Consider the following 27242-nt stretch of genomic DNA (forward strand, 5'->3'; position numbering starts at 1 on the left):
GCACACAGACGCGGGGGCCCGGCGGTAACGTGCCCGGACCAGCCTCACGCTGGGATGGCAGCACGACCCTGAGGGGGCTGGCCCGTGCGGAGTCGGTCTGTCTGCTCGCGACAGGAGGAAAATGCCTCCTGCACCACCGTGACCTGGCTTTCTATTCCGTTTCTTATAAATGAAGTCAATCCCCAAGGATAAAATTCCCATATTTCCGTCCTGAGGGAGTTTCCCTCTGTAGGAATGACCTGCCATGTTTACCCCGATAAGCGTTGCTCGGGGTTTCAGGTTCAAGTTTCCCTGTCCTTGATGCTTTTCTGAGGGGGAGATTCAGAACGCCTTGATACAAAACAGTCCTGACACACGTTTGAGTTCATAATGCCATCACCTGGACGCCTGTTTTACACCAAACAGGTCACATTGCCGGTAAATGCTGAAGCGTTCCGTTCTGTTGGTGCAGTGCGGTCTGTGCTCTCTCGGTCCGATGCGGCACACTAACGCGCATCCCCTTCTGCCGCTGCTGTTCGGCTGCACCACTGGACGCTGAGCACTGCTAGCAAGAGGTGCAGGTCCACTTGTGTGCTGGACTGCGGTCCAGGTGGCCGGTCTTCCCTACATAAGTAGGGCCCCATATCCACACCCTGCCATGGCCTCCTGGTGGGCAGCATGCCTTTCCCTGCCTTGTGACTCGCTCTGAGCCATGGGATGGGTGCTGGTGTGTAGACTTGGGCAGACAGGTCACAAACTAAGGCCTGAATGCATTTGTGTGGTTGGGTTTATTTTGCTTCACGCACAACCATGCAGGAACGTGCCCCCGATGACCGACTAGCCCACAGAAGGTGAGGGAATGAAGCAGACCTGCACCAAGTGTGATGCACGCAGGAGAGTCAAGCTGAGCCCAGACTGGACTGCCAACCCCAGCCAACACGAAAAGTGTGCACAGGAATAAACAGGGGCTGTTTTAAGCCCTGAGTTTTAGAGTGGCTTGCTCACAGCATATCAGTAAAGATGGCTAAAATAACTTTTTAGAGTGAAGCAATACCAAAAATGGCTAAATATCTAATTAGTTAAAAATGCTTTTTACAATTTCGGTTTATGTAGTATTGTGTGATTAGGGAGAAAACATCATCACCATCATCATCACCATCATCACCATCATCATCACCATCATCATCACCACCATCACCATCATCATCATCACCATCATCACCACCATCACCATCATCATCATCACCATCATCACCACCATCACTACCATCACCACCATCATCACCACCATCATCATCACCATCATCACCACCATCACTACCATCACCATCATCATCACCATCATCATCATCACCATCATCACCACCATCACTACCATCACCATCATCATCACCATCATCATCATCACCATCATCACCACCATCACTACCATCACCATCATCATCACCATCATCATCATCACCATTATCACCATCATCACCATCATCACCATCACCATCATCATCATCACCATCATCACCATCATCACCATCACCACCACCATCACTACCATCACCATCATCATCACCATCATCATCATCATCATCATCACCATCATCACCATCATCATCATCACCATCATCACCATCATCACATCATCATCATCACCACCACCACCATCACCACCATAAGGCCCCATTCGTACATTCTGGGGCAGTTTTGTTGCTTGCATGATGTCTCTGTCCCCTTGGCAGTTTATGATTATGTCAGTCATTTCTGCACATTGATTAAAAAAAAGCTGATGCCTTTCACCTGATAACTTTAAAAAATTCCAGGTGTAACATTCATAGGCCTGATTTGTAAGTCGGTCAGTACACTTCTAAAAAATCTCTAACTTGGAAGTTTTTGACAAGGATGCAGGAGACCATTTTTAAACATGAGCAGAGCTGGGGAGGGAGGCATCTATCGCTAAAAGCAGCCGCACTAGGTCTGTGAAGGAAAGAGATTCCTGTTTTAGATTTTGAAATCTTGATGCTCTACAGTAAGAACCATCTGCTCCAGCCCACACTCACCGGCTCGCTACCCTCTGGGCCCACCTTGACTCTCCTGCTTGTCTGCCTTTATGTGAGCTCTTTCAGCTCCCGTAAACCCCTTATCCTCGCCTCCCTGCTCCAGAACCTGGTCCAGGCCCCACCCCACCCACAGGCATTTCCCGAGGGCTGTGTTTCCCCTAGCTCCATTCCCAGTGTGGTCTTTACTGCACAACTCACTTGCTAAGATTGAGTTTTAAAAGATGACTCTTTTCTGAGTAGAGAAAAATGTGCAAGAGTAAAAACTTATCAGAAGGGAGGAGAGAATTCTAAAGGAAGCATGACTGCTTAAGACACTCCTGCAATGGTCCAACTAAAACGTAAGAGCCTGGCCTAGGACTGGACACTGGGACCGGAGAGAAAGGGAGGGCTGACAGCCGTCAGGGTTCTGGTTGTGGGACTGTGAGGAGCAATGGCTCTGAATAAGGACCTTCTTTGTTCCTTATGTCGTCTGCCGTCTGCCGTCTGCCGCAGCACCTGGCAGTAGGAGGTGAGTGAGTCAGTACTCGGTCAGTAGTCAGTGCTCAGTCAGTACTCGGTGAGGGAGTGAGGGACTGCTTCCCATGACAGGGCCCAAAACTACACCCTGAGTGCCAGGCCCTCAGCACCGCACAAACCCACGCGCATAATCCTCACCCGGAGGTGCTGCCGCCACCCTCCCTGTTTTACGGAGCAGGACTAAAGCACAGAAAGTGGAAGTGGCTTGTCCCAAGTCACACAGCCGAGGAGCAGAGCCAGGATTCACTCACTCCAGCCCTTTGCCTCGTGACGTAGACAGCTTGAAGATTCAGCAATTCTAAGAGGCTGTCTTTTGCTGGAAAGAAAACAGTAAGCAGAGTTTTGATAGCATATTTTATTTGAATCTAAGAAAAATGATTAAATTCAAAGTTCAGAAATATAAAGGATTATCCAATAAATTTAGGATCATAACTGTTGCTTAAACAATGATAACACACACTTAAGCTGGTTTTGTGGCTCCAAGGTTTCGGGCTTTACTTTCGCACAGTTTAAATAAGTAAGAAGCCTCATAAAATATCTTCATGCATATGCACAGAGATCATTTTACATGACGTGTGTTAGGGAATTTGGGGCCATGAAGGTTATTTTTCCAACCAAAAGTTGGAGCTGAAATAGCATCACTACTTGGCCCACACAGCCCTCGGCCCGCCCTCCAAATGGCTCCATCGAGCCAGGGGACGCTCGCTGGTGCCCACTGGTTGTGCCTACGGGCCAGTCCTGCTGCTCACAGTGTGGGCAGTCGGCTCCGACCCTGCTCTCACAAGCACCACTCGGGCGAAATTTCCTGAGGCCGGGAGAGAAGGAAACTTGGGGCCTGCAGGCACTTGTCCTCGGCCGCCAAGACCAGCGTCCAGCGCACAGCTTATGCGGGCTGAGCCTTCTCTAAGGAGGATATCCCAAATTGGTTCAGGGGATCGTTTGACCTTCCAGTAGGCCCCAGAGTGGACCGGGGTAGGACGGGTAATGGTCACATGTAAGAGAAGCAGCAGGGCAGACAAGCACGGGCATGGTCACACTAGGACTAAATCTACTGCCTGGTTACGCTGCCTCTGGACAGCCGGGGTAATTCTCTAGAACTTTACGGCGTGATTAATCCGAGCCCAGGCCAGAGCTCAAACAGAAGCTTGGAAAAGAAAAGCTGCACATCAAAGATAGGTGGACAAATGGTCTTTCCTACCAGTTACCAGATGGCTTAGTGGTGACTCATGGCGTGAACAAGATCTCTGGACAGCAAAACAAAACACACTAACACAAAATCCCAAGAAACAAACAAACCCATGCACTTGTTAGCGGCATGATGAGGACCGCAACAGGTGGCAAACTTCGATGGAAGCTTCCGACGTAGATTCAAAAATGCCGCGGGCACAGCGGATCTCAAAGGGGAGCGAATGTGGCATGACGAGGAGTGACTGCCCTGGGTGGGGAGGAAGGCACAGGGTTGGGACCACGGGGCCCGTGGCTAAGAGTTCTACTATGTCAACATGTGTAGGATACAGAAATTAAGCTTAAAGCCATTCAAAACACATCTCCACCAAATGCCGATTTCCAAGGTCAAAAGAGGACACATACATTGTATGTGATTAGTTTTCTGAAGCCCTTCCATTTCACAGATTAAAGCAGTCTGTTTAAATATCTCATTTCTACAAAGTGAATTTACATTTAAAGTACAAAGTGCAAAGACTATGTGTTTTTGTTTTTTGTTTTTTGTTTTTTTTTAATTGGTTTTTGGTGAGGGAGTCTCCCACATGTCCAGGACCGCCTTGGATATGTGAGCCGCTATCCTTGCTTCCTTGGCTGAAAAAAAAGAAAGAAACAGAGACATCATTAGGACGTTTCCACACCGCATCTGTGAAGACCGAGGCTTGCCTTCTGGGGATGACATAAGCCTACCTGTTGTCAACAGGGCAAAAGCAATATTTTTAAAAAGACATAAAAAGAAAGAATGCTGGTTTGATAATCTGGGTCGTGAGGATTAATAAAAACACAATGCAAACATCAACTTCCAACACTTGCCTCCGTCTCAGTGATCAGGAATATCAGGAAAAACATACTGGCTGAGAAAATTAGCATTTGCTTTAAATATTTTAAATAGATTCAGTACATCAAATGTTCTGTGCAGTCTCCCATCACCTTGGATTTGTTATACAAAATAATCTTAATAATCTAATTTATGCTTCAAGTTTGACAAAGGCATCATTGATTTTTAATTTTTCTTTTCATCCATTCCATTTACAAGTCTCTCTCTCTCTAGGAAGAAGAGAAACTTGAAAAGTTTGCTAAATACTGGAATTCTGCACCCTGACTGCCAATTAAAAGTAATTTGGAATGAAAAGGAAAAGCCATCTACAATCTTCTAGATCTATTTTCCCAAGTATACCGATTCCTATGATATAAATTGATCCCTGCTTTTGCTTCAGTATTTAAAATAACACTTAAACCTTTAGGAGGCTTCTGGGCTTGCTCTCCTCCCCTGATAAAGATACTAGTAGGTGCTCAGAAGAGAAAGGAGCGTATCTCCTGCATTGAGCTAATGGGAAGTTCTGTTTTGATTTGTTATGGATAAAGATAAGCTATCAGCATATTCCTGGAAGTTCTGGAAGCACATCAGAACTGTTGGAGGAGGGGCGCCTGGGTGGCTCAGTGGGTTATATGTCTGCCTTCCACTCAGGTCATGACCTGGGGTCCTGCGATTGAGCCCCATGTAGGGCTCCCTGTTCAGGGGTGAGTCTGCTTCTCCCTCTGCCTCTGTCCGTCCCCCCAGTTCATGCTGTCTCTCACCTCTCTCTGTCAAATAAATAAATAAAATCTTAAAAAAAAAAGAACAGTTGGAGGAGACGGGGCTGACTTTTAGCCCACATCCACGTCGGCGTGGGGGCACTGCTCTGGTCCCGTCTGAGTCCTGCCAGGAAAGAGAGACCTCAAGAAAGACAGCTCGCTCTCTGAATCAGTACCAGCTCCTGGGCCCTCCTAGCTTCCCTTTTTCAACGTTTCTTGTCTGGTTATTCATATAGTGAAAGATTTCAGTGCTTGGTACTATGTTTGACTCTTCAAAGACACATCCACATATTAAGGAGGGCACGTGTTGTGATGAGCACTGGGGTTAGCAAATAATGAATCGTTGAGCACGACATGGAGCACTAGTGATGGACTATACACTGACTAATGGACATAAAAAGAAAGAAAGAAAGAAAGAAACATCCACAGCCTCCATTATTTCATCCCGTGCAAGCCACAGCTGCTTTCGTGAGGGACCGAATCCCGGGGTCACAGTTACAGTAACGGCTGGGAAGTCAGTCCATCCATCCACACACCATAAAAAGAGCTGGAGAAACTGTCTGGCTCCCTTTTCTGGGAAACAGCTGACAAGGGAGGCTCGTGTCTTGAACAGAGTTTACTTACGGTCGAGAGCCCGGGTGGTGATCGTCACCACCGCGTAATGACAACCACCTGCGGGCACCTCAGCTGGGGTAATGGCTTTCAGACCTGCCCTGTTCTAAAGTGTAAGTGATTTGTGGTAGGACTTAAAAGTTAAAACTGTAAACACGTGCTAAACAAAGAAAACCCTATCACACATTGTTCCTAATGAAATGGTTTTAAATTACATCCAACGTGTGCTTTGGAGGTCTCTACTTAAACCCTACAACAAACACAGGGCTCGCCTTAGGAAATGTCGACCTGACATCAAACAGGTGCAGACAAAATAAAGTACAAATTGGCAAGTGGTCCTAAGAAGGGAGGATTTTGCCTTGGCTTTGAGGGAGGGAGCAACGCATCCACTCCTGTTTATCCTCTGGAAAACATTCTCGACTTTGGATGGGTGTGGCATGGGGTGCTGGGGAGAGACAGCATAATTATCTATTTTAATTGCACATGCAATGATACGAGAGTCAGAAACACAGAAATATGTTTGTAAACACACATGGCAGGAAACTGGAAATCCCTTTTGGAGCAGAAGATTTGTCTCATTAAGATCCCGAGATGAAAAGAAAATGTTCACCTGAATGCCCAGAGGATCTCCTGTCCCTGCAATCTCCTTAACAAATTATAAAAAATAAATTGTAAATCCCTGGATAATTGTTTTAAAAAAAATTTTCCACAAAACAACAGGACTTGAAATTTTTTCTAAAAATAACAGAATGATTGAAATTTCAAATGGTATAAAAAAAAAGACAAAATCTTCAAGTTGATGATTTTGATGGAATTTTGCAAGACTCTTCTTGGTCTCACAGGGATGTATGTATGACAGGTTGCTTCTCCTGGATGGTTTCTTTTTGGGGAAGGTACTTTACTTACCAATTCTACAAGACACTGAGTTTTCATTGCCTATAATTAAACCGGCAAATTATTAATGCTAAGATACAAACTAGAATACTCACCTGTCTATTAGAGGCACTTTCAGCATTAGCTCTAGGGGCTAACAGGGAAACAAAAAAAAGACACTATTAAAAACCAAATACTCTTCAGCTAATGAAAGTCTCAATACAATTTTTCAGGAAGGGACCAAAACCACTTTAGGGAAGCCTCATCAACCGGCAACCTTACTGACGTGAGAAAACACACACACAGGGAAACAGCACGGATTCCCAGCAGCGGCTTCTGCCACGATGTCCGCACTTCCTAACAGTACAAATGCTCGCATCCAACTACAGAAGAATGTTTTCTTTTACCAAAACTTGCAGAGCACTGTCTACGAACCAGAGACCTGTCTCACCCACGCGGAACTCCCCCTGGGGACAGGAGGCCCTGGGCAATGTGCTACCTTGGTTCTTCGACATCTTTGGGTTTTTTATTTAAATCACGAGAAACTAACATGTGTGACTCAAAGTAATTTTTCCAAATCCTTGAGGGAAATGGAAGGTGGAGGGAGATGCGTGAGATGCATGGTGTTTGCCCTGTGGCCTTGCCCCGTGGCCTTGCCCCGTGGCCTCGCCATGTGGCATGTGGTAGAAGAGCAGCCTCCCGCGGGCACTGCCGGGGCCCAGCCACGCGGCACCTGCCTTCCTCGCTGGAGCCCCCCCCCTCTTCCCCCCGGCTCCTCCGTCCCTTCCTGCCCGCACAGAGCACCACCCCAGCAACACGGGGCCACGCGAGGCAAGGCCACATCAGTAGAAGAAGGAGACAAACACAGAGGGGAAAGGAGTGAGTGTTTCTCAGCCACGCGCATGGTGTGGTGTTCCCGGACCGTCGGGAGTGTTTATGCCATTGGTAACAACGCATACTGAGTGTTCAGGCGACCCCACGGACAACAGTGCGTCCATCAGGCAGTATGTCTGGAAGGGACGCAGCAAGCGTGGCAATTTTGTTGAAAGAGAGAATTTGGTCAAAAATGAGTATTTCTTAATTGCTGAGTTTCTGTGTAATGGTCATTTTGGAGAATCATGAGGGAATGATGTAATGGTCTATGAATGTTTTTTTCAGAAATATTTCCTTTCCTGGTTGTATCATTTCTCCATGGTTCCAGTTATTTTTTTTCTTTTCTGCTTTTTTTTGTAATAGTGAAAATTTAGATCAAATTTTCCAATAATATATCTTAGTTGCAATACTTTCAACGGAAAATCTTTTGTAATATCATAAATTAAGTGTGATTAGAAAATACATGGGTGACTCCATCAAAAACTAATAATGGATTGTATGGCGACTAACATAACACAATAAAATAAAATTAAAATAAAAAAAAGAAAGTACATGGGTTATGACCCCATCTTGTAGTGAAACGTCATAACACACGCACATACTCGCGTACACGCACACAAACATTTCAGGGGAAGATAGACTTGGGTCTCATTATGTCTAAGAAAAAAGTCACATGTGATCTGTTTTCTATTTAATTTCTGACTTTTTTTAGAATAAAACGTGTACTGCTAAGTAGTGAGTAAAGATGAAGGAAATGAAAGGCGCTGGTAACAGTCTGCATATTTAGAGCACCCAAACTAACCCTCTCCTGAGTACTGAGGTTTTTCTGGCTTTTCAAAAGCAATTTCAAAGTACACAAGGCAGGACGAAGGAACGAATTGAAAATTGAAAAGGAAAATGTCAGTAGGAAAACAGAGAAATTCCTCCAGGAAAATAAGAGTTGCAAAATCCACTAATTATGAATCCAAATCCCCAATGCTCATTTTTGACCAAACTGCCACTTCTACCAAATTTTAGCTGGCTTTTTTTTTTTTTTTTTGGAAGGGGGTTCACGAGCTCTCCTTGTTGCTAATGTGACTGTAAAACTCAGATACATCCGTTGGCGTAGAGCCACCTGAGGAACCTAAGTGATGGATGTTTCTAGTGTCGAGGTGTCAAGGGAGACCCCTCCTGGGCACAGGGGACGCACTCCCGCCCACTCCCTATGCCGGCCCGGTGCACAGACGTGCCCTGGACCCTCCCAAGACACGGCCAGCCGCGGACCAGCTGCACTGCCTGAACACCTGCCGCCTGCGAGTGGGCGGGTCGCTCAGCCTCTGTGCCAACACGCACGTCCCAGACGGGCTTCTCCGCAGACCCACCCAGCGGGGCAGCCAGCCTCCAGCCTGGAGCAGGACGGTCCCGGCCCGCAGCCTGCCTGACCCCTGAGCCACAGGAGACGCACGGCCCTGGAGGATGGGCAGCGGGGTCCGACGTCAGCCCAGCCACCGCGCAGCCTGCTGTTTCCTGTGGAATCTGAACCTGCGCAGTCTCCACGTTCGAGCTTCTGCTCCATGTCAGCCCGGGCCACCGGGGAGGAGCCAAGTCCAAACATCACAGTGAAGAGCTTCTATTGTCCACAGCTGTGCAGAACGCCTCCCGAGTAACCAAGGAGGTCGACTTGTCGGGAAAGGGCCTGTCTATCCTGGTGAATCCAGTCACGGGCCGGTTCTCCCCAGAGGAGGTACATCAATCATGCTTTTACTTTCTGATGCTTTCCCAGCAGCGGCCTTACTGACCCCGGAGTGACTGCCCCTGTCAGGGCAAGCCACTTCCTACAGACAGGAACACTCAGCCAGGAGCAAAGCAGCCCACCCACAGCCCCACACTCAACCCCCTCTGTGGGGTTCTCCCACTCTGGGCCACTAGCCCCCTGCCCTCATCACCCACAGAGCACGGACCAGACAGCTAGCCCCCACCCTCATCACCCCAGAGCAGTGACCAGCCAGCCCCCCACCCTCATCACCCCAGAGCAGGGACCAGACAGCTAGCCCCCCGCCCTCATCACCCCAGAGCAGGGACCAGACAGCCAGCCCCCCGCCCTCATCACCCCAGAGCAGGGACCAGACAGCTAGCCCTCTGTCCTCATCACCCCAGAGCAGGGACCAGACAGCTAGCCCCCCGCCCTCATCACCCACAGAGCACGGACCAGACAGCTAGCCCCCACCCTCATCACCCCAGAGCAGTGACCAGCCAGCCCCCCACCCTCATCACCCCAGAGCAGGGACCAGACAGCTAGCCCCCCGCCCTCATCACCCCAGAGCAGGGACCAGACAGCCAGCCCCCCGCCCTCATCACCCCAGAGCAGGGACCAGACAGCTAGCCCTCTGCCCTCATCACCCCAGAGCAGGGACCAGACAGCTAGCCCCCCGCCCTCATCACCCCAGAGCAGGGACCAGACAGCTAGCCCTCTGCCCTCATCACCCCAGAGCAGGGACCAGACAGCTAGCCCCCCGCCCTCATCACCCCGAGCATGGACCAGACAGCTAGCCCCCTGCCCTCATCACCCCGAGCAGGGACCAGACAGCTAGCCCCCTGCCCTCATCACCCCCGAGCAGGGACCGGACAGCTAGCCCCCCTTACAACAATATGTGTTTGCCCAAACGAGGCTGTTCTCTGGGACACCACACAGCTACGGTGTCGGTCAGGCCGCCGCTTTCTCCAGTGGAGCGGGGTTAAACCGCTGGATTCTTAGGTGCCGGAGGGGCCTGAGGGAGCACAGTGTCCCCAGTGCTGGCCACAACGCCCGCCTGGTCTCCCTCCTGACATCCTGAGGGCTGTACTGGGATGTCACTCCCGCTGAGACCTCGGCTGAGCTCCTCAGCCAGAGCCCAGTGCTGTCCCCCCGGTCCCAGGGCCACACTTGCACAAACCGTCACACCCCGAGTCGTGCTCGGGCTCCTGTCCTGTAAGCTGTAAGGCCTGCACGGGGAGGCACGCGGGCGGCCCCGTATTTTTGCCACTGGCCTCTAGAAACTTCCAGGACGGCAGGAAGTGCAGGTGGTCTCCGAGATCCTGCACACAAGTCTTCCAAATAAAGCCTAAGTTTTCTAAGATTGACTTCTCACGGAGACATTGGCAAGGAGCATCTCACAATCACACAGATCCAGCCTGGAACCCACTGAGCTGGATGGTGCTGAGTGACCATTATGACAAGAACTGGGGACGCGGGACAAGTCAGAAGGAACTGGCCACGTGGGCCAGAGCTCGGGGCTCCGTGTTCCACAGCCGAGCGGCGGACACGGACGGCCACGCTGAGCACGATGAACCAATGCCCCAGAGTCTACTCTAACCGGGTTTCTATTTCAGAGGTGGTGTCACCAAAATTGGTAACAGAAGAATGGAATCATAAAATACCGGTGATACCAGGGACCTCTGCAAACCCTCCCCAGCACCCACTGCACAAATGAGGAAACCGAGTCCAGCAGACGCATGCATGCTGCCTGTGGAGGATGTTGGGGTCCCGCTGTTGTAGGGTTTCTCTCGACAACAGCTGGTTTGTTGGGCCATGCCCACCTTAAAAAGATGCACTCAACTGGTAAATCAGCTAAAACAATGTTTTCAGCCATCAACGTGGCTGGTTGGGATAACAGGAATTATTTAACTGCCTAGAAACAGGCCCGGACGTTCGGATGGAGTCCACACACAGGGTTCTCGAGTGACTCCCAGTGGTTCCCAGATTTGCACTTCAGACATGGGGACGGCAGAAAGTGTTTGCAAAGTCGGCCACCGTGGTCAGAGCAAAGAGGACTTGCCTCAGACAACACTCAGCTCCTCCCTATGAACCGGCTTCCTTCCGACAGGTTACCGACGGTCTGTTATTACTTCTATGGACAAATGACCTACAAGTAAGCAGCACCCTCCGACCAAAAGGACGATCTACTCAGCCAGTCGAGCAGGTGTCAAGACCTGACGCACTGCAAAGCGCAAAACAACGAGAAAGGCTCTTACTAGGGCGCTTCTTTGCGTTTGCTTTACCTTCTTCTTTCGTCACCCCGAGGCAGCCCATCAGCTCTTGCACGGAGATGGATTTGTCGTTATTCACATCACAGTATTCGACAAACTTCTTCACACATTTTTTGGGTTTTGATTTTTTCCGAAGGAATCTCTTGAAGGGCTTAATCTCCTTCTTGCCAATGTCCCCACTGGAGTTTTTATCCAGTAGTTTGAAGTACCAGTGGACCACTCTCTCCTCTAGTGTGTGGCTGGGGTTGGGTTCAGAGAGCCTGGAAGAGCACACAAGGTCGTCAGTCACACGGGCCAGCCGCCGCCTTCCCCGGCCCCTGTCCATCTACGGAAGGCACACGTGCCCTCCAGCGCTCCCAGACGGGGCGCCCCGCTCGTCACTCCTGCGATGCTGATGCCTAAGCCTGTGCTGGTTCACCATCCATACAGTGATTTTAAAAAATAACTTAGAGAAAGGAATTTAGTAAGAATATTTCAAGTTGGTTTCAAAATTGCAAATGGCACAATGAATTTCACGTGCTTATTACACACTGGTGTTGGCCAAGTCTTTAAGGACAGAAGCCCCCTTGTCCCAGGTTCTGTGCTCCATGGAGTTGGCAGGTCAACTTGCACATCAACGCCCCCTACTAAACTCTGGGACCCCAAGGTTCTCAACTCCTTTAAACAGGATTCACTGGCATACCATTTTATACCGTAGGGGTACAGAAAGATGCAAATAAAAATACATCTTAAAGTGGTAACTAGACATTTTCCCTTGGATTAAAAATAAAAAGTTTGATATTTTAAGATATAAACAAATAAAAACTCTCCTAGAAGGTCTGCTTTGAGTCAAATCTTTGAAAATGTCCCACGTGTTAAAACGTGCCTTCGCACTAAGTGGAAGATGAACGCATGCGCGCATCTGCTGGCCCCCCCTCCACTGACGCCCACGTCTAGATTCTAGAGGCGCGGAGCAGAATGTGCTCCCCGAGTGTGAAAACCTAACAGGTCTGAGGCGTCCTGACGCGACTGAGTATGTCCAGACTTTCAGAGGAGCTTCTGAGACAGCCATTCATTCATTGCCTTCAGAGTAGAGCAATCTTTCCAAGAATATGTCAACTTGAAATGTAGGTCATTTTTTTTTTTTTTTGCTTTATTAAGCTTGATCTACTGCTTGACTGTGACATGTTCTGTTAGCATCGCCTTTCTTCTCTCCTTCAATCTTACTCTTAAGGACAGAGGTAGAGAGACAGCCTTTAGCTGAGGAGACTAGGGAGCTTTAGATCATGCAGAAGAGACGAGACCATCAAGGCTTTGCAGGCAGAGTGGGGAGGAAGGCCAGCGCTCTAAGGAAATAGGAAGATCCTCCCTCTGAAAAAGCCTCTTGGAAGAAAGGCATAAACTACTGCTAATTCTCAGGGGGTCCAGGGCTCGCCATGCCACGCCCAGCAAAGCTGGGAGCACCCTCCCACCTGCAGGTAGCTACAGAACAGAAGAGTTTTGGGGAACTTACAGGAGCTCAGCTCAAAACCCCAGACCTACGCCACGTAGCACATCTGCCCCGCTTCCAGAGTTTCAGGAGTCACCCTCTGAGCAGTGTCCGTGTAAATAATGCCACTGATTGTGCATTTGAATCTTAAGATGTAAATCTTATGTTATATGGGTTTTTCTACAATAAATACATAGTATGTTTAAAACCTGAAATCAAACACTTTAAATCCAAGTATTAAAATCTACTCGATAGCTCTAAAATGCAATTCTAAGGCTCGAAGCAATTGGAACGAGGGCCCCACATTCTGTTCCTCGCCTGCCTCCTGCTGGCCCGTCACCGCCTGACGGGACGCTGGGAATCCCAGGATCCGGCTCCTCCCACGGTGACATGGCCCTTGGCGGATTAACTGCATCACAGGGAAAAGCTGCTGGACAAACCACCTCCAAACGCATGGAGCACTGTGAGGTTCTGGGAGGGGACCCCTTTCCCAGAGCCCTGAGCGCCCTGAGAAGCTGAACTGCCTGGGATGCCCTAACAGCTACACCCACTTCCAGCTTTCAGACCCTTGGGGCTTCTTCTCGGCTCCTCGCTCTGTCGTCAAATGTAACGCACCTGCCAGAGGAAGCGGGGTCGGAGACTGCGTGGACCATGTCCGTGGACAGCGCATCCAAAATGCTCGTCAGAAACTCATTCTTTTTGGCACCAGGACAACCTAAAAAAATAAAGTACATATATTTTTTTTTCATATTTCACAAAACCCGCAGGGTAAGAGAGATCTTTCTCTGTAACGAAAAGAAATGTTTAATATTTGGAAGTTAGTGTGCTGGGACACCTGAGTGAGCTCAGGTGAATGGTCATTTGAGCACATTGTAATACACATATAGATTTGGATCATAATTTTTTTAAAGATTTATTTATTTATTTGAGAGAAAGAGAGAGCGCGCGCGTAGGCATGCGAGTGCGGGGAAGGGCAGAGGGAGAGGGAGAGAGTCCCCAAGCAGACTTCCCGCTGAGCGCAGAGCCCAGCCTCGATCTCATGACCCATGAGATCATGACCTGAGCCAAAACCAAGAGTCGGAGCTTAACCAATTGAGCCACCAGGCGCCCCTTTTGGATCATAATTACTGTAAATGACAGGACCTAACACTCAATACATCAACACGGGACGAAGAGATTCGCAGGCGCTAATCATCAGAGCAGTGGTTTCTGGGGGGTGCTACAACTAGCCAACGTTACATCTGAGGTCCTGGCACTTGGAAGCATCAGGAGGCGCCCCGAGGTCACACTGCTGGAGCAGGATGAGGCTGAGTCCTCTCCAGGTGAGCCAGAGTCCAGGGCTCAAGAGTATCTGAGTTCATGGGAAGCTCAGCTTCCTACAACATACTTTACCTGCAAGACACCACCTGGCTGGCAACCCCTCTTTCCCACACACACGCCGCCGGGATGCCCCAAACTCCACACCGCGAATGCTATTCCCCATCCCGTTTCAGGAGAAGGACAAGAAGGGCAGGAGCAGGGCTGTCTTCTCTGGACTCGGGAGGACAGGGCCTGGGGGGACGGTGGTGCCCTGTTACGGCAGGCTGGTCATTCAGATACCAACATGCTACATGGTCACATATGCTCTGGTTTCATCAATTTCCTTCTGACACTTGAGTTTTTGTTATTATTATGCAAGTACTTGTTAGCTGCCGATAGCAGGAATCTATTTACGTCGGTTCCCACTTCATTAAGTACACATGTCAGAAAACAGATGCGAGTCCTCACTGGGGACAGGAAGAATGGTGAAACAAAGCTGTGTCTTCCCCTCTGATCCAGCTGAAAAGGTGGATTCTGCTCTATGGGGAAAATGCACACTATTGGGAGAATGTTACTTTTTAAGAAAAAACAATGGTCTACTTAGCTCTTCCCTCGGGGAGGCTGCGGGAGCGTCGCTCGTGATCCCGAAACCTGGGGAAGCTCCTGCAGCCGCCCGCGCTCTGGCTGGGAGAAGACGGCGGCCTCAACAGAGGCCGGCAGGGGCAGCGACTCTGCGAGCAGCAGGACCGGCGGCTGTCAGAACACAGAGGACCGGCAGACCGGGCTCCCTGCCCAGGAGCGTGAGGGGGGCCTGCTGCACGGGGGAACCCCTCCAGCCCAGACAGGCATCCACGGGCAGGAGCATCCGGGGCGTGTGCACGACCGACCGGCCCCAATGTCCCCGGGGCCCACAGAGGTGGGTCCCTGGGATCCCTAGGGCCCATTAGCCTCAAGACACCCAGGGAGGGATGAGCTGGGGGTGAAGAAGATCCTGGGTTTCTGGGAAAAGCCTGGCATGTTGAATCGTGCTCAGCACGGAGCATGGTGCATATATTCTGCGTGGAGAGCATGACCTCGGTGGGGACACAGCCAGGTCGTTGTTTTGCTGCTGACCTAACCATATCCTGTAAATGAAGTAAAGCAGTGCACGGTTTCTAATTGGAAATGACACCTACTGTCAGGAAACAGGACTGAGGGCATGCGGAAGCTTTAGAATTCTTTAATGCACAAAGGGGTTAACATAAAAGCTTAATTTACTTCTAAAACAAGAAATATTAAATCAATCCTGCTAAAGAGCTTTCTTTCTGTTCCATAAAACAGACTGAGTTGCACTGATCTTCCTGCATAGGTAAGGACTGTATTTTGCCATTGAGACGCTCTTTGGTCCAAAAAAGAACACTTTCCATTTTTATGTGGAAAGACATCGAACTTCCTTTTAAATAAAGAAAATAAATCAAAACTGAGTTCGTCTCAGACAGACAAAGCCACCTCCCCTGCAAGGCCTTCCTCAAGGCGAATTCCGTCCCCCATCTGCATCTCCCCCGTGGGTTGGCATTAGCAGGGACCGCACACACAGGTCCCCTCGCGGGGGGCGTTCTGGCCACACCACGGCGCTCGCCTCACAGAGGGTTGTTGAGACCCCGGCGAAGGTGCTGGGCCCAATCAAACCAGACGGGGCCAGCGTCCCGAGTCCTGGCCTGCCCTGGCGGGACCACGGGATCCTGATTTACCCCGGACTTTGGGAGCACCATGGCTACTGCTCTAAGGATTATGCTAAGGATGCAAGGATGGGGGTGCCATGTCCAAATCAGTGGGGAAGGTGGGGCTTGTCGCCACCAGGGTCCAGGGAACAGAGTCCCACAGGCCCTGCACGTCAAGGGTCGGGTGGGTCTACAGGTCAGTTGGCCTGAGGGGCGGGAGTGGGGAGGCAGCCGGGGAGAGGGGCCCGGCCTCTGTTGAGTGTCCCTGTCCAGTCTCCGCCACCATGTTCAGTGACGACGTTTGAGAGGACTCTCCTCCTGGATGGAGAGAAGATTCCTCGTTCTATTCACCCTGGAGTGCTCTTCGTCCCTGCACGATGCGGACTGTAGCTCAAAGCTATTTCCGAGACAAAAAGGCAAATGAAAATGTAAAATGAAAAGAAATCAGAAGAAAAAAGTTCAGAACTCTTTGAGGGACTTTTCACCCCATGGGAAGTGACAGAAATACCGTGACACGGACAAGGTCTTGAAAACGTACAAAAGCAGCCCCAGGCCTGGGCAGGAGGGAGCCCGCCCCCAAGCCACGGGGGCTTCTCCCACATCCCCGCCTCCGTCCCATTGGCCACTGCTCGGGGGGCAGAGAGACGTTCTCGGAGCCTGCAGACCTGCTTGTTCACCCAGGCCTCTGGGGCCTAGGGGGGGCCGCATGCCGACAGGACGGCTGCCCGACGACGACGCAGGGCCCTCACTGCATGGCTCTCCTCCTTCTCTCCCTGCACAGCTGCCCCCAGGGTGGCTCCCCCTAAAGCTCGTGTTGTTAAAAGCACAGCCCACAGGCTCCAACGTAACACCAAGTCACTGTTATGTGGGGACAGCTGTCCGCAGAGTGCGCTCTCCAGCCAAGCCTCGGCCCGGGGGGCACGGCACAGGGGGAGCCCCCCAGGAACTCAGGCACGGCGAACCTCACAGCCACTTGGAGACGCACACGTAGGGAGAGAGGAAACCAGACTGCCCTTGCCAAAGCTACAAGCAGAATTACTACGCCAGTTTATTTACAAGTCTGTGGCAAAATCAAGCATGCCACTTAGCCTGAAGATGCTCTGTTGATCTCATTTATCTGCAGAATCCAAGTAAAACCCTTGGCACCCAATTAGATTTCCACGAAAACGCTTGAGCACTAATCCTGGTTTGGGGACGCAGTGAGGACGCCAGACTGTCCAGCGGCCGCCGTCACTGGTCTCCCGGGCGGCCGGGCACCCAGGCTGTGGACGGGCTCAGCCGGCCGCCCCGCCCTCCCCACGTGCCACGGGCTCTCAGGAGACTGCTGTAGATTGGGACATTTAAAAAACCATTTTACTAGCTGTCTTTCAAGATGAACGTGTTTCTCACTTTCTATGAAACGTCCTTATTTTTAAAAACAGAAGCTTTTTGTCTAGAAATTACAGTTTCTTCTTTTCCCTTTTTCCTTCAAACAGACATTGATGCATCTTCAGGACTTCTCCCACAATCACATCAGAGAACCGCTCTCTGAATCAAAGCCAGCGTCCCCTTCCTTCCTGTCACCTGGCACGCTCGGGATGGCCGCCGAGTGGCGAATGAAGGCCGTTTCCTCAGACTTCCATCAAAAGGAAGCATTATGTGGAGATAACCCATATTTGAGGACCCATGTCCACCAACACTGACCCACGGGTGTGGTCCGACCACTGACCCACAGGTGATCACGTGGGCTCCCCGGCCACGGAAATGGGAAGGGGGCCAGGCCTCGCGCTTGGGTCCTGCATTTCAGTGTAAGTGGCCTCGTGGGGTGGGGGTCAGGGGCACCGACACTAACTAATCAGCTTTCAAGCATCTATAAAGTTTTGGCTGCCTGGTTGCAGGTTTGTTATTTCACATGCAAGGGAATGGATGCAGGTGATCATTTATAAAAACAAGAAATATTAGGTTGCTTTGATACTCGTTGAAAACACAAAATCTGGCAGAGAGAAGAAGGAAACATCTAGAGCAGCCAAACAACACGGCTGCTGAAGTAAAACCATCTGAGACACGGAGAAGATGTGAGAGCAGAGACGCTCTGAATCCACGGCACTGCGCCGATGACAAACACCGCACCCTTCTTGCGCACAGCCCAGGTCGCGGCGGGAGCCCGAGCGTCTGCAACAAAGCAGCGACCCAGAGCAGGGTAGGACGGGTGCGGATCCCCCGAGACTTGCGGGGTGCCGGGAGCCACAGGAAGAAGCTTGGGGGGATCTGTAGGATGACACAATCTGACTTCCGGTCTCTGAGTGTCCTGTGAGCACTGTGGAGGCCCAAGGGAGCTAGGCTCCCCCTGTGGTCCAGCGACGGGCTTCCTGAGACAGATAGGGCGTGGGGCCGCGGAGGCCTCTGGGGACGAGCTCAGGGGGAATCGGGGAGGACGCAGCACTCTGGGGGTTTCCAGCCTGGGTTAAATCAGGCCCCAACACAGCAAGTACACAGAGAGCGTCCTCTGCAAGACGCGGGCTTCCGTTCACTCCTCGAAGCCCACCGTGGTGGAGGGCCTCTGCCCTCTGCCCTGCAGCCGCAGGAGGAAGCCACAGTCCAAGCTGGCTCGCGGTCTGAGTGCCCCTTCGAGATGACGGAGTCAGAGGCCTGGGGCTCCCGCCCCCAAGAAGCACGTCCTCCTTAAGCCTCTTGTGAGGCTCACAGCCTACTCAGTTTCTAGAACCCATACTGGAGACTCTCAGTGAGGGTCCACACTCCAATAAAAGCCTTCAGGAAAAAGCAGGAAACTTTGCAATTTTAAGATAAAAACAAAATCTCAACTGTAGTGTACTGACTTTAGTTTTTCTATCTTTCCTGTATTTACATATTTTATATACTTATTTCCATATTTCCTTACTTTCAACATTTTTCATTATTCTAAACAGAGAGGCTCATAGGCTTGCGACTGGGCTCTGATCAGTTAACAGTAACACACGTCAGAAATCAGCGTTGGATTGGAAGCCAGGGCCCGCGGGACTCTGGAATCACTCCCGTGAAGATGCGCAGAGAGCCACCACCCACTAGGGGCCCTCCCCATCCCATCCTCGCCATTAAAGGGCTGGGCTGCGGAGGCCCTGGGGGTCCCTCGGCCTGTGACCTTCCAGAAATTCTTGGCCTCTGATTTTAATTCTCTCTTGGTTAGGTCATCTGAGTCTATAATGTGCACTAGGAATTTGAAGTAGTTGATAAGTTAATTACGAATATTTATCTTAAAGACAAATGTTTACGGTTCCCAAATCTTCCTACATTTCTTGAGGACAGCGCTATGTCACCGTTCACTCAATCACTGTCTGCTAACCATATGTTTGGTGCCAAGTGCCGTCTTTACCCTCAAGAAGCTCATAAAACGAAGTGTGGGCGAGCACACACGGGGGTTCTCGGTGGCCTGAGTAATAAGGTGCACACCATTTCCATAGTCCTACCTTCAGGGGATGGCCCCACCACCTGCCGTGGAACTGGATGCGTCTGTTTCTATGTTTCAATGTCTGATAAATATTTTCACCAAGTCTTAGGATTATCTTTATTGTCCTTTAGAGGCTTTCCTGGTTGAAGGCATGCTATTCTCTCTCCCCGTGTCACTCAGGAGAACAAAACAACTGCTTTTGGTTGAATTTTTTCCTGAGCAAAAATTTGTTGATGTTCCCAAACTGACAACAACATTTTTAAGACCACTAAAAATAAGTAACTGTCCAATGTTTACTCTCAAAGCCTTTGAATCCCTACGGACTTCAGGAAGCCATCCTCACCCTTGTGGGCATGTGACCCGACATCACATAATGGCCCCCCTTAGCCCCAGTTCCTTAAAATGACAAAGCCTCAACGGAGAGAGCACGCCTTTGTTCAAAGATAAGGCAACTGAGAAAGAGACGCTCAGAATCAACACGGAGTCAACGTCCAACCAGAACGAACTCCAACCACACGCCCAAGGCTCATATGCCCTTTGGAAACCGTGGTCCCTTGTGAATAAGCATAATGCGTGTCCACGGGAAACGATTTTGATACTCTACTGTGTGCAGAAGCATCCTGCGTTTGACTCTGATCTCATTCACTGTCACACCCTCCATGAATGGATCGCATACCCTGGCTTGCATTTCTAAGACTACTTCTGAAATATTTCTGGAGATAACACTGCCTTCCTCTAGGAGCTAAGCCATGCTTGTCGCCATAAACGTAGCTGTGAATTAGAAAAGCCTTGAGGTCCACTATTACTACTACAGACCCGGAGGTAACAGCAGCCGCGGGTCTGAGCTTCCGCACGGCGGACAGCACCCTCAGATCATGTACTGCGACCCGTCCAACGCGCTCAAACACGATGCCCTCTGGGTGAAGAGTGACGTGCCCTTCTGGGGCTACTCAACCGGGCAGAGGCCGGGCCAGGAGGAGGGTGACCCGGGGTGTGGGATGGGTCCGCTTTGTTTGCTCCCCGAGCAGGGCACGCACCCCCCAGCTAGCTGCCATTCTGAGAGGCAGCCGTCCCCCTCTGAAAGCCTGGCATCCTCCTGGTCCGGGGCTGGAGGGAAGGAGCAAGCAGCTCGCTCCGGGCTCAGCAACAGGACAAACGTGCACCTCGTGGACAGTCCAGGAACAGATGGACTCTATCCAGGGGTTCAGGAACAGGCTCGCTTTCCTTTTTTTAACAGATGCAATTTAAGGAATGCTTTCCATTCATACAGAGAAAACTTCCTTTCAAACTACTAGCTCCTTTAATTTTACTTCCAATAGTTCGCTCTACAGTGTTACCGCTTCCATATCCATCGTGAGGAATTTAAGAAGGAACACAGGCTTGACAACAGGATACACAGCCCATATATTTTAAAATCGAAACCTGTGCAAACTCTTCCTTCACTGTCATAAAAAATAAGCTTCCAACCTATGATGTGCTTGTAATTTATATTTTACAGCACCAATGACCTTGACTGGATTGCAGATAGAGTTCCCGGTCACTCAACTCCTAACATAATGTCTGGGGACAGATGACCCCAGCCACCTCCGTGATAACTGGCAGGGGAGCCGGGCTGTGTGTGGGTGACTGCAGGTGAGGTCGCCAGACTCGGCGCTTCTCCCGGCTTCCTGGGGCGCAGCAGCATCGGGGCGTTTCCTGTCTCCGAAACAAGCAACAGAGCCGTGGCCGCCCCACAGCCTTTGAGCTCAAACACGACAGGGCCCGTTCTGTAAAACCACAATAGAGTCACGTTCAAATAATGCTCGGAAACCAACTGAAAGCCACACACACTTCTTAAAGAGGTGAAGGAAAGCAGAAGCGAGGCCGACCGGTGCCTGGAACTCCGGGAGGCTCAGCCCACGAGGGCGCCGCTCTGACAGGCTGCGCGGGAGACCTTCCCCGGGGCCTCAGGAAACCGGCCGCCCTCCCTTCCAGAACGAGGTGAGGGGCAGCGCTCTGAGAGCCCCGCTGAGAATCTCCCAGTCCCCGCGGCCACCCACCTGCCAGCGTCATCACCGCCCACACGTGATGCGCGGTCACCCCACGCCCTGAGCACCTGCTGAGCCAGGGGACAGACGCGTTATCGCGAACCTCGCAAGAACCCTGAGGTGTGGGGGCACCCCCTCATTCCCTTCGCAGTAACGAGCAGACAGCCCCAGCAGGAGCGGGTAGGGGGCACACCAGGCTCAGACCCACGGCCCCAGCAGGAGCGGGTGGGGGGCACACCGGGCTCAGACCCCCGGCCCCACAGGAGCGGGTGGGGGGCACACCAGGCTCAGACCCACGGCCCCAGCAGGAGCGGGTGGGGGGCACACCGGGCTCAGACCCCCGGCCCCACAGGAGCGGGTGGGGGGCACACTGGGCTCCGGACCCCCGGCTCAGCAGGAGCGGGTGGGGGGCACACCGGGCTCAGAACCCCGGCTCAGCAGGAGCGGGTGGGGGACACACCAGGCTCAGACCCCCGGCTCAGCAGGAGCGGGTGGGGGGCAAATAGGGCTCCGAACCCCCGGCCTGCCTGCAGAGCCTGTGGCTCGAACCGCTGTTCTCCCTTCACACAGAAGCTCTACGCAGCCCCGACCCGAGGGCGTCGCAGATCTGGGAACTCGTTCCCGCACCTTGGCCCTGGCTGCTTGCTTCACCCAGCTGCCCTGCGTCCACCTCGTGCACGGGGTCAGGCTGCCGTCCTGGCACGGATTCGCCTCCCACTGGCTTCCATGCAAGCGGCCAGGCGCTCCTGCTCTAGCATCCTGGGCACCGTCTCTGGTTTGGGGTCGTTCTTAAACTATTACTGAATCTATCACATTTGGTTGTTCCCTTTCCTTAACAGAGTCCACGTGCATGCGGACGAGGGCCCTGTGTCTGTGTCACTGTGACCCCGAGGCCACGCCTCAGAGCAGCGGTGCACAGACCACTTAACCAAGGACCTCCTTCTGGGGTTCGCCTTCCTGTTGCTTCTGAGATGTGTGGTTTGTCCCCAGAAATGAAGACATGGATCAAACTCTCCGGGGCATGTGTGAGATGGTTTCTCAAGTTTTCAAATATCAGAAGACTTCCTATGTCTGCATTCCTCAATGTCCAAATGATTATCTGAACACAGCACGTGTCCCAGAGCCCATTTCCCACGTCACGACACCCTCCGATGCCCACAGAGAACAGACACACAAGGGAAAACTCTCCAAAGAAGACAAATGACATCATTCCGACTTAGGTTCTCCAAAGAGCAGCGGGAATTGGATTGGCCTGGTTGCTCACCAACACGCTCAGAATAAAACAGAGAGAGAGCTCCTCATGGTTCCGAGCGGCCTCCGTTCCAAGGGGAAGCTGGAACTGAAAGGTCGGCCCCTCCAGGCTTCGCTTTGGGCCACTTTTTCTCATTTCCAATGAAGATAAGGTAACTTACTCTGCTCAAGTGAAAGAGGTCAGTGACTTGCCGCTTTGGGGTCAAGGCGTTAAGTCAGTGGACTAGAGTCAATGTCTGTGAGCTCTGTGGGGGGCGCCCCAAGACCCTGCCTTTAGCTTTCTCATTTTCAAAAACCCTTGCAAAGGCATGAATGGAGAAAGACACGAATGTTCTGCGTATCAAACTTGGAAGTGCAAAAAACGAGGATGGGCTGTAATAGGCTAGACAGGAGAATTATTAAAATCCTGATTCAAAACTATCATGGTGTCTGGACATGGAGTCAACACCAAACAAAACATGACAAAGTGGAAGCCTTGCGGTTTGACCGCGCAAATGCGGGACGTACGGTGTTTGAGACAACTGACAATCACTGATTTTAAAACGTTCAGTAAAAGGCAAATGTCTACACAACCCTACCGTCTTACCCACCAGCCCGCACGGAAGAGCATTCCATTCAGCAAGGAACAAAGGGAGAGCACGAGAAATGAGAGATCATTTCTATGCCTGACTTTCAGTTTCGTACTTTTGAAAAGAGTATCTCACAAATAAATTGTCAGGGATTGACGTTACTGACATCTGGCACAGCTGCCTTGCGGACAATCTGTTCTCGTGCATAGAGGGCAGTTTTTAGGAATCGATCTAGTTAAGGGAGTACTGGCTATTGGGATGGAATATTAATATGGGATATTACTTCTTGTGTGCCTGAGTTAAGTCACTATTAACCAACTCAACCAACCACTCACCAACCAGGTGCCACAAAGTCTCCTATCATTTCAAGGATTCAGACAACGATGTTTTAAGATTCTGGAATGATTATTTTACTTCATATTTAGAAAGCATCCGGTCTGGAGATGCTGAGAGGGGAAAGGTGTTCACTCATGGCTCTTACGATTCACATCGATCTCTTAAAACTGTTTGTGATCCAGAGTCTGTTTTGGTAGCTGGTTAGAGAGCAGCTCTGTCCTCCTGCTCTGCCATCATCATCATCATCACCCCCGAGCCAGCCGTTATGAGCCTGGGTCGGGAGGCTGTGTTCCAGCACAGGATTTCTGGTAAAGGGCAGAATCCTTGAAGAAAAGATTACATATATGCTTTTCACTTGGCCCCACAATCAATGACTGCAACTGGAAATATTATCTTCCATAGGAAAAAAAAAAACCTAATAGTACAATGGGATATGAAAAGAAAATTAGGAAACCACACGGTTTCTGTCTTCCTTGAATATAAGCTCTTCCCAGACACGTTCTTAGGTGAATTAATTGTGAACCTGTGTTTACACTTGTGCTTCGCTGCTCAAGGAGCTCACCACCCCCCCCCCCCGAACACAGTGTATTCACTGCCCTACTCAATTCTCTCCCATTTTTAATAAAGTAGCTGAAAGCTGTTTTTCTCCAGGGACACTTACTGCCTAGTTCAGCTGACATGACCCGTCTTCTCCTGCAAATTCCCGATGTCAGCAGCAGCCGTACACCTACTGGGACCAAGCTGGGTGCCAAATGCTTCACGCATTCCCGTGCTTTACAGGTCGGTTTTGCTGGGATGGCTTTGTGTTGAGTTTGGAAAATCAAGCTATGTGTGTTTGGATTCTTTCTACCCTACAAATCTCTGACGAGGCGGGGCTCTTGAAGGAAACAGCCTGAGCTGGATGTGAAAAGGACACCCCACCGACACACAGTTTATCCAGATGCCTGAGCCAAAGGACGCTGAGCCATGAGGTTTCGACGCGGACCAACCACAGGAGAGGCACCGACTCACGGCTTCCCAAAAGCCGACCGCCACCAAGTCACCTGCTGGTTTCGAGCAAACGATTGCGCTTTGAAAGGGAACAGGATCTGTGTGGGCCAGCTTCATGAATGCTGGAAACACCTACACTTCAGGAGAGTTTTAAAAATCACCGCATCAAGCCGCAGAACACAAGAAAACAGCTCCCGGTCTGACTCACGCCCTCTGCTCCGCCCCTGCCCCACGCACACGTGTAGCGGCCCACCCAGCAGTGTGAGCAATCATCTCTGCCTCTTGAGGACTCCCGGGGTCCCCGGGGATGTAGCACCCGAGTCTTATACACAGAAGGCGATGTGCCCCGACAGGGGTCCCCACTTAGAGAAACTCCAGCTGAATGACTTGTGTATCGTAGTCCCAGCTGCATTACAATTTCCCAGGTAACAAACATGGATTTAATCACCTCTTCAGAAACCAGCGCTCAGGGAGCCCACACACCCCAGATGAGCTGACACCTCTGAGGACCCCTGCCCAGAGCCCTTCTGAGGAGCACAGCCCGGGGGAGCAATCTCCAGGCCCCTCCCATCTCAATTTTCAGACGGAAGAAATGAAGAGAAGGCAGTGCCCGAGAACAGGGGTGCACCCCCACCCTGACATCCGGAATCTGCAGTGTGAGCGAGGTCACAGGCTGCGTGCACAGCACCAGGCCCTGCAAGACCGAGCACCTGGTCCCAGGAGAAAAGCTGCAGACATGGCCGCCCCCACCCCCCCCAGCCAAGGTGGAGACCTTCAAGGACTCTCCCTGGGGCCCTGGTGACCTCAGGGCACCTCAATGACGGGCCTGCTTCCCACCTGCAGCCCCACCGCACCGGGTCGGGAAGCTAGCGCTCTGCTCCTCCCAGCCGTCTGAACGCGCTGGATGAGCCTGGATGAACACCCTCCCCGGCGGGCACGCCACGCGGGACAGCGCGGCCAGAGAACCAGGTCAGAGAGCTCGGCGGGTATTTACGAAGGACAGACAGCACCAGACAGCGTGATCCCAGGTCAATGCCTACCTTTCAAACCACGTTTCATCTGCATGGTCCTGCCGAAAGCTATAGCCTTCATCTGCTGGCATTATTACATTTTAAAAGAGTAAAGGTGTAAAGGGTACACAATGAGATTGCAGTGAAGTCATGAGAAAGTCTCCCCGGGATGTGCCTGAAGCTGGTCTGATGGTGAACCTTCTAGAAGCCCGACTAAATGAATAAACACAGTGAGGAAGTGAGCACTTATGAAAAGGAATATGGTTCAAGGATAATTTATATTGGATCCACACCACGAGTTTCACATTTTCAGACTTACACTGTTTCTCTAAATTACACACTCAAGTCATTTCTTAATGTTGAAACTGCATGTGTTTATTATCTCCCTACAGATTTTCCATGGGCTGGCCCTTCTAAACAGATGGTCACAAACTGTTGCCGACATGGAGAAACAGAAATCCTGTTTCATTTTGGAATGAAATGCTTTCACTCAATGCTTCAATGTTTATTTATATTTGTTCAGGGTATATTAATTTAAGGCAGAACTATTTTCTACAATCCAATATTTTTATTTGGGAGGTAGCCACAGAATGGCTAACTGTTCTCCCTGGAGGGTAACTGGATTTTATTGTTCTGTTTCCAAGAACTTTTGTAGGCACTTTGTTTCCCCAATATAACCGTGCCAGAGGTTGAACGGGCCGCGTGCAAACCGCCTCACGGCCGCGCAGGAGGCCCCTCGGGGGGCAGCTCGTCACAGCCCCACCGGCAGGCACGGTGACGCCCACTGGATGCCCCCGGCTGCCCTCCCCTCGGGCCAGGACCTCAGACCTTGAGCCAGAGCCCCCCGTGAACCCGCACAGCGACAGGGCCATCCATCAGCTTGGCGGGAATCCATCTTATCCGAACTCCTTGCTTAGATTCAATCACATTGAACGACAACCAGCAGCAGCCGATCCTGTACTTTGCAGTAAGAAACACGTTTCCCTCCTCGACACTCTGCCCACAGATCATAACACAACCAGCACATCCCGGGGAGACTTTCTCATGACTTCACTGCAATCTCATTGTGTACCCTTTACACCTTTACTCTTTTAAAATGTAATAATGCCAGCAGATGAAGGCTATAGCTTTCGGCAGGACCTGCAGATGAAACGTGGTTTGAAAGGTAGGCATTGACCTGTGCGAGCATTCACTCTGACTCCAGGGAGTTATGTTCAGCTTGCCAGGGCACAGGCACCGGACCACAGTACAAGTCAATTTAAAATGAACGAGGAGGACATCAACACAGGGAGAACGCAAGGCTACCGAAAGTTGGTGGAAACTAGAGTCAGGTTAATATACGGAAGGCACATTTGCTGTGGATCGAGTCCAGAGCTGACACAAAGAGGGAAGGAAACGCAGCATGAATCGGACAGCAGGGAGAGAAAATGCCACCTGCTGATACTGAAGCAAGAGAGGAAATC

At 51.0% G+C, this 27242-nt stretch overlaps 1 protein-coding gene across 4 annotated transcripts in view; it reads right to left on the minus strand.

Annotated features, from left to right (window-relative positions):
- Positions 1-2886: 2886 nt before the first annotated feature.
- Positions 2887-27242, minus strand: part of SMOC2 (SPARC related modular calcium binding 2) — a 158411-nt gene continuing 134055 nt past the window's right edge. For 2 of the 4 annotated variants that reach the window (XM_036088111.2, XM_036088109.2), the window contains exons 10-13: positions 13789-13888; positions 11718-11965; positions 6944-6981; positions 2887-4361 (exon numbers count right to left, since the gene is read on the minus strand). In XM_036088111.2, coding sequence (XP_035944004.1) covers positions 4344-4361; positions 6944-6981; positions 11718-11965; positions 13789-13888 — 404 coding nt within the window. In that variant the 3' untranslated portion in view covers positions 2887-4343. Of the gene's footprint in view, positions 4362-6943; positions 6982-11690; positions 11966-13788; positions 13889-27242 lie in introns of all 4 variants that reach the window. The other 2 variants (XM_036088110.2, XM_036088108.2) reach the window with 1 other exon arrangement.

This window comes from Halichoerus grypus, chromosome 9, assembly GCF_964656455.1.
Source record: "Halichoerus grypus chromosome 9, mHalGry1.hap1.1, whole genome shotgun sequence".
NCBI classification, from domain to species: domain Eukaryota; kingdom Metazoa; phylum Chordata; class Mammalia; order Carnivora; family Phocidae; genus Halichoerus; species Halichoerus grypus.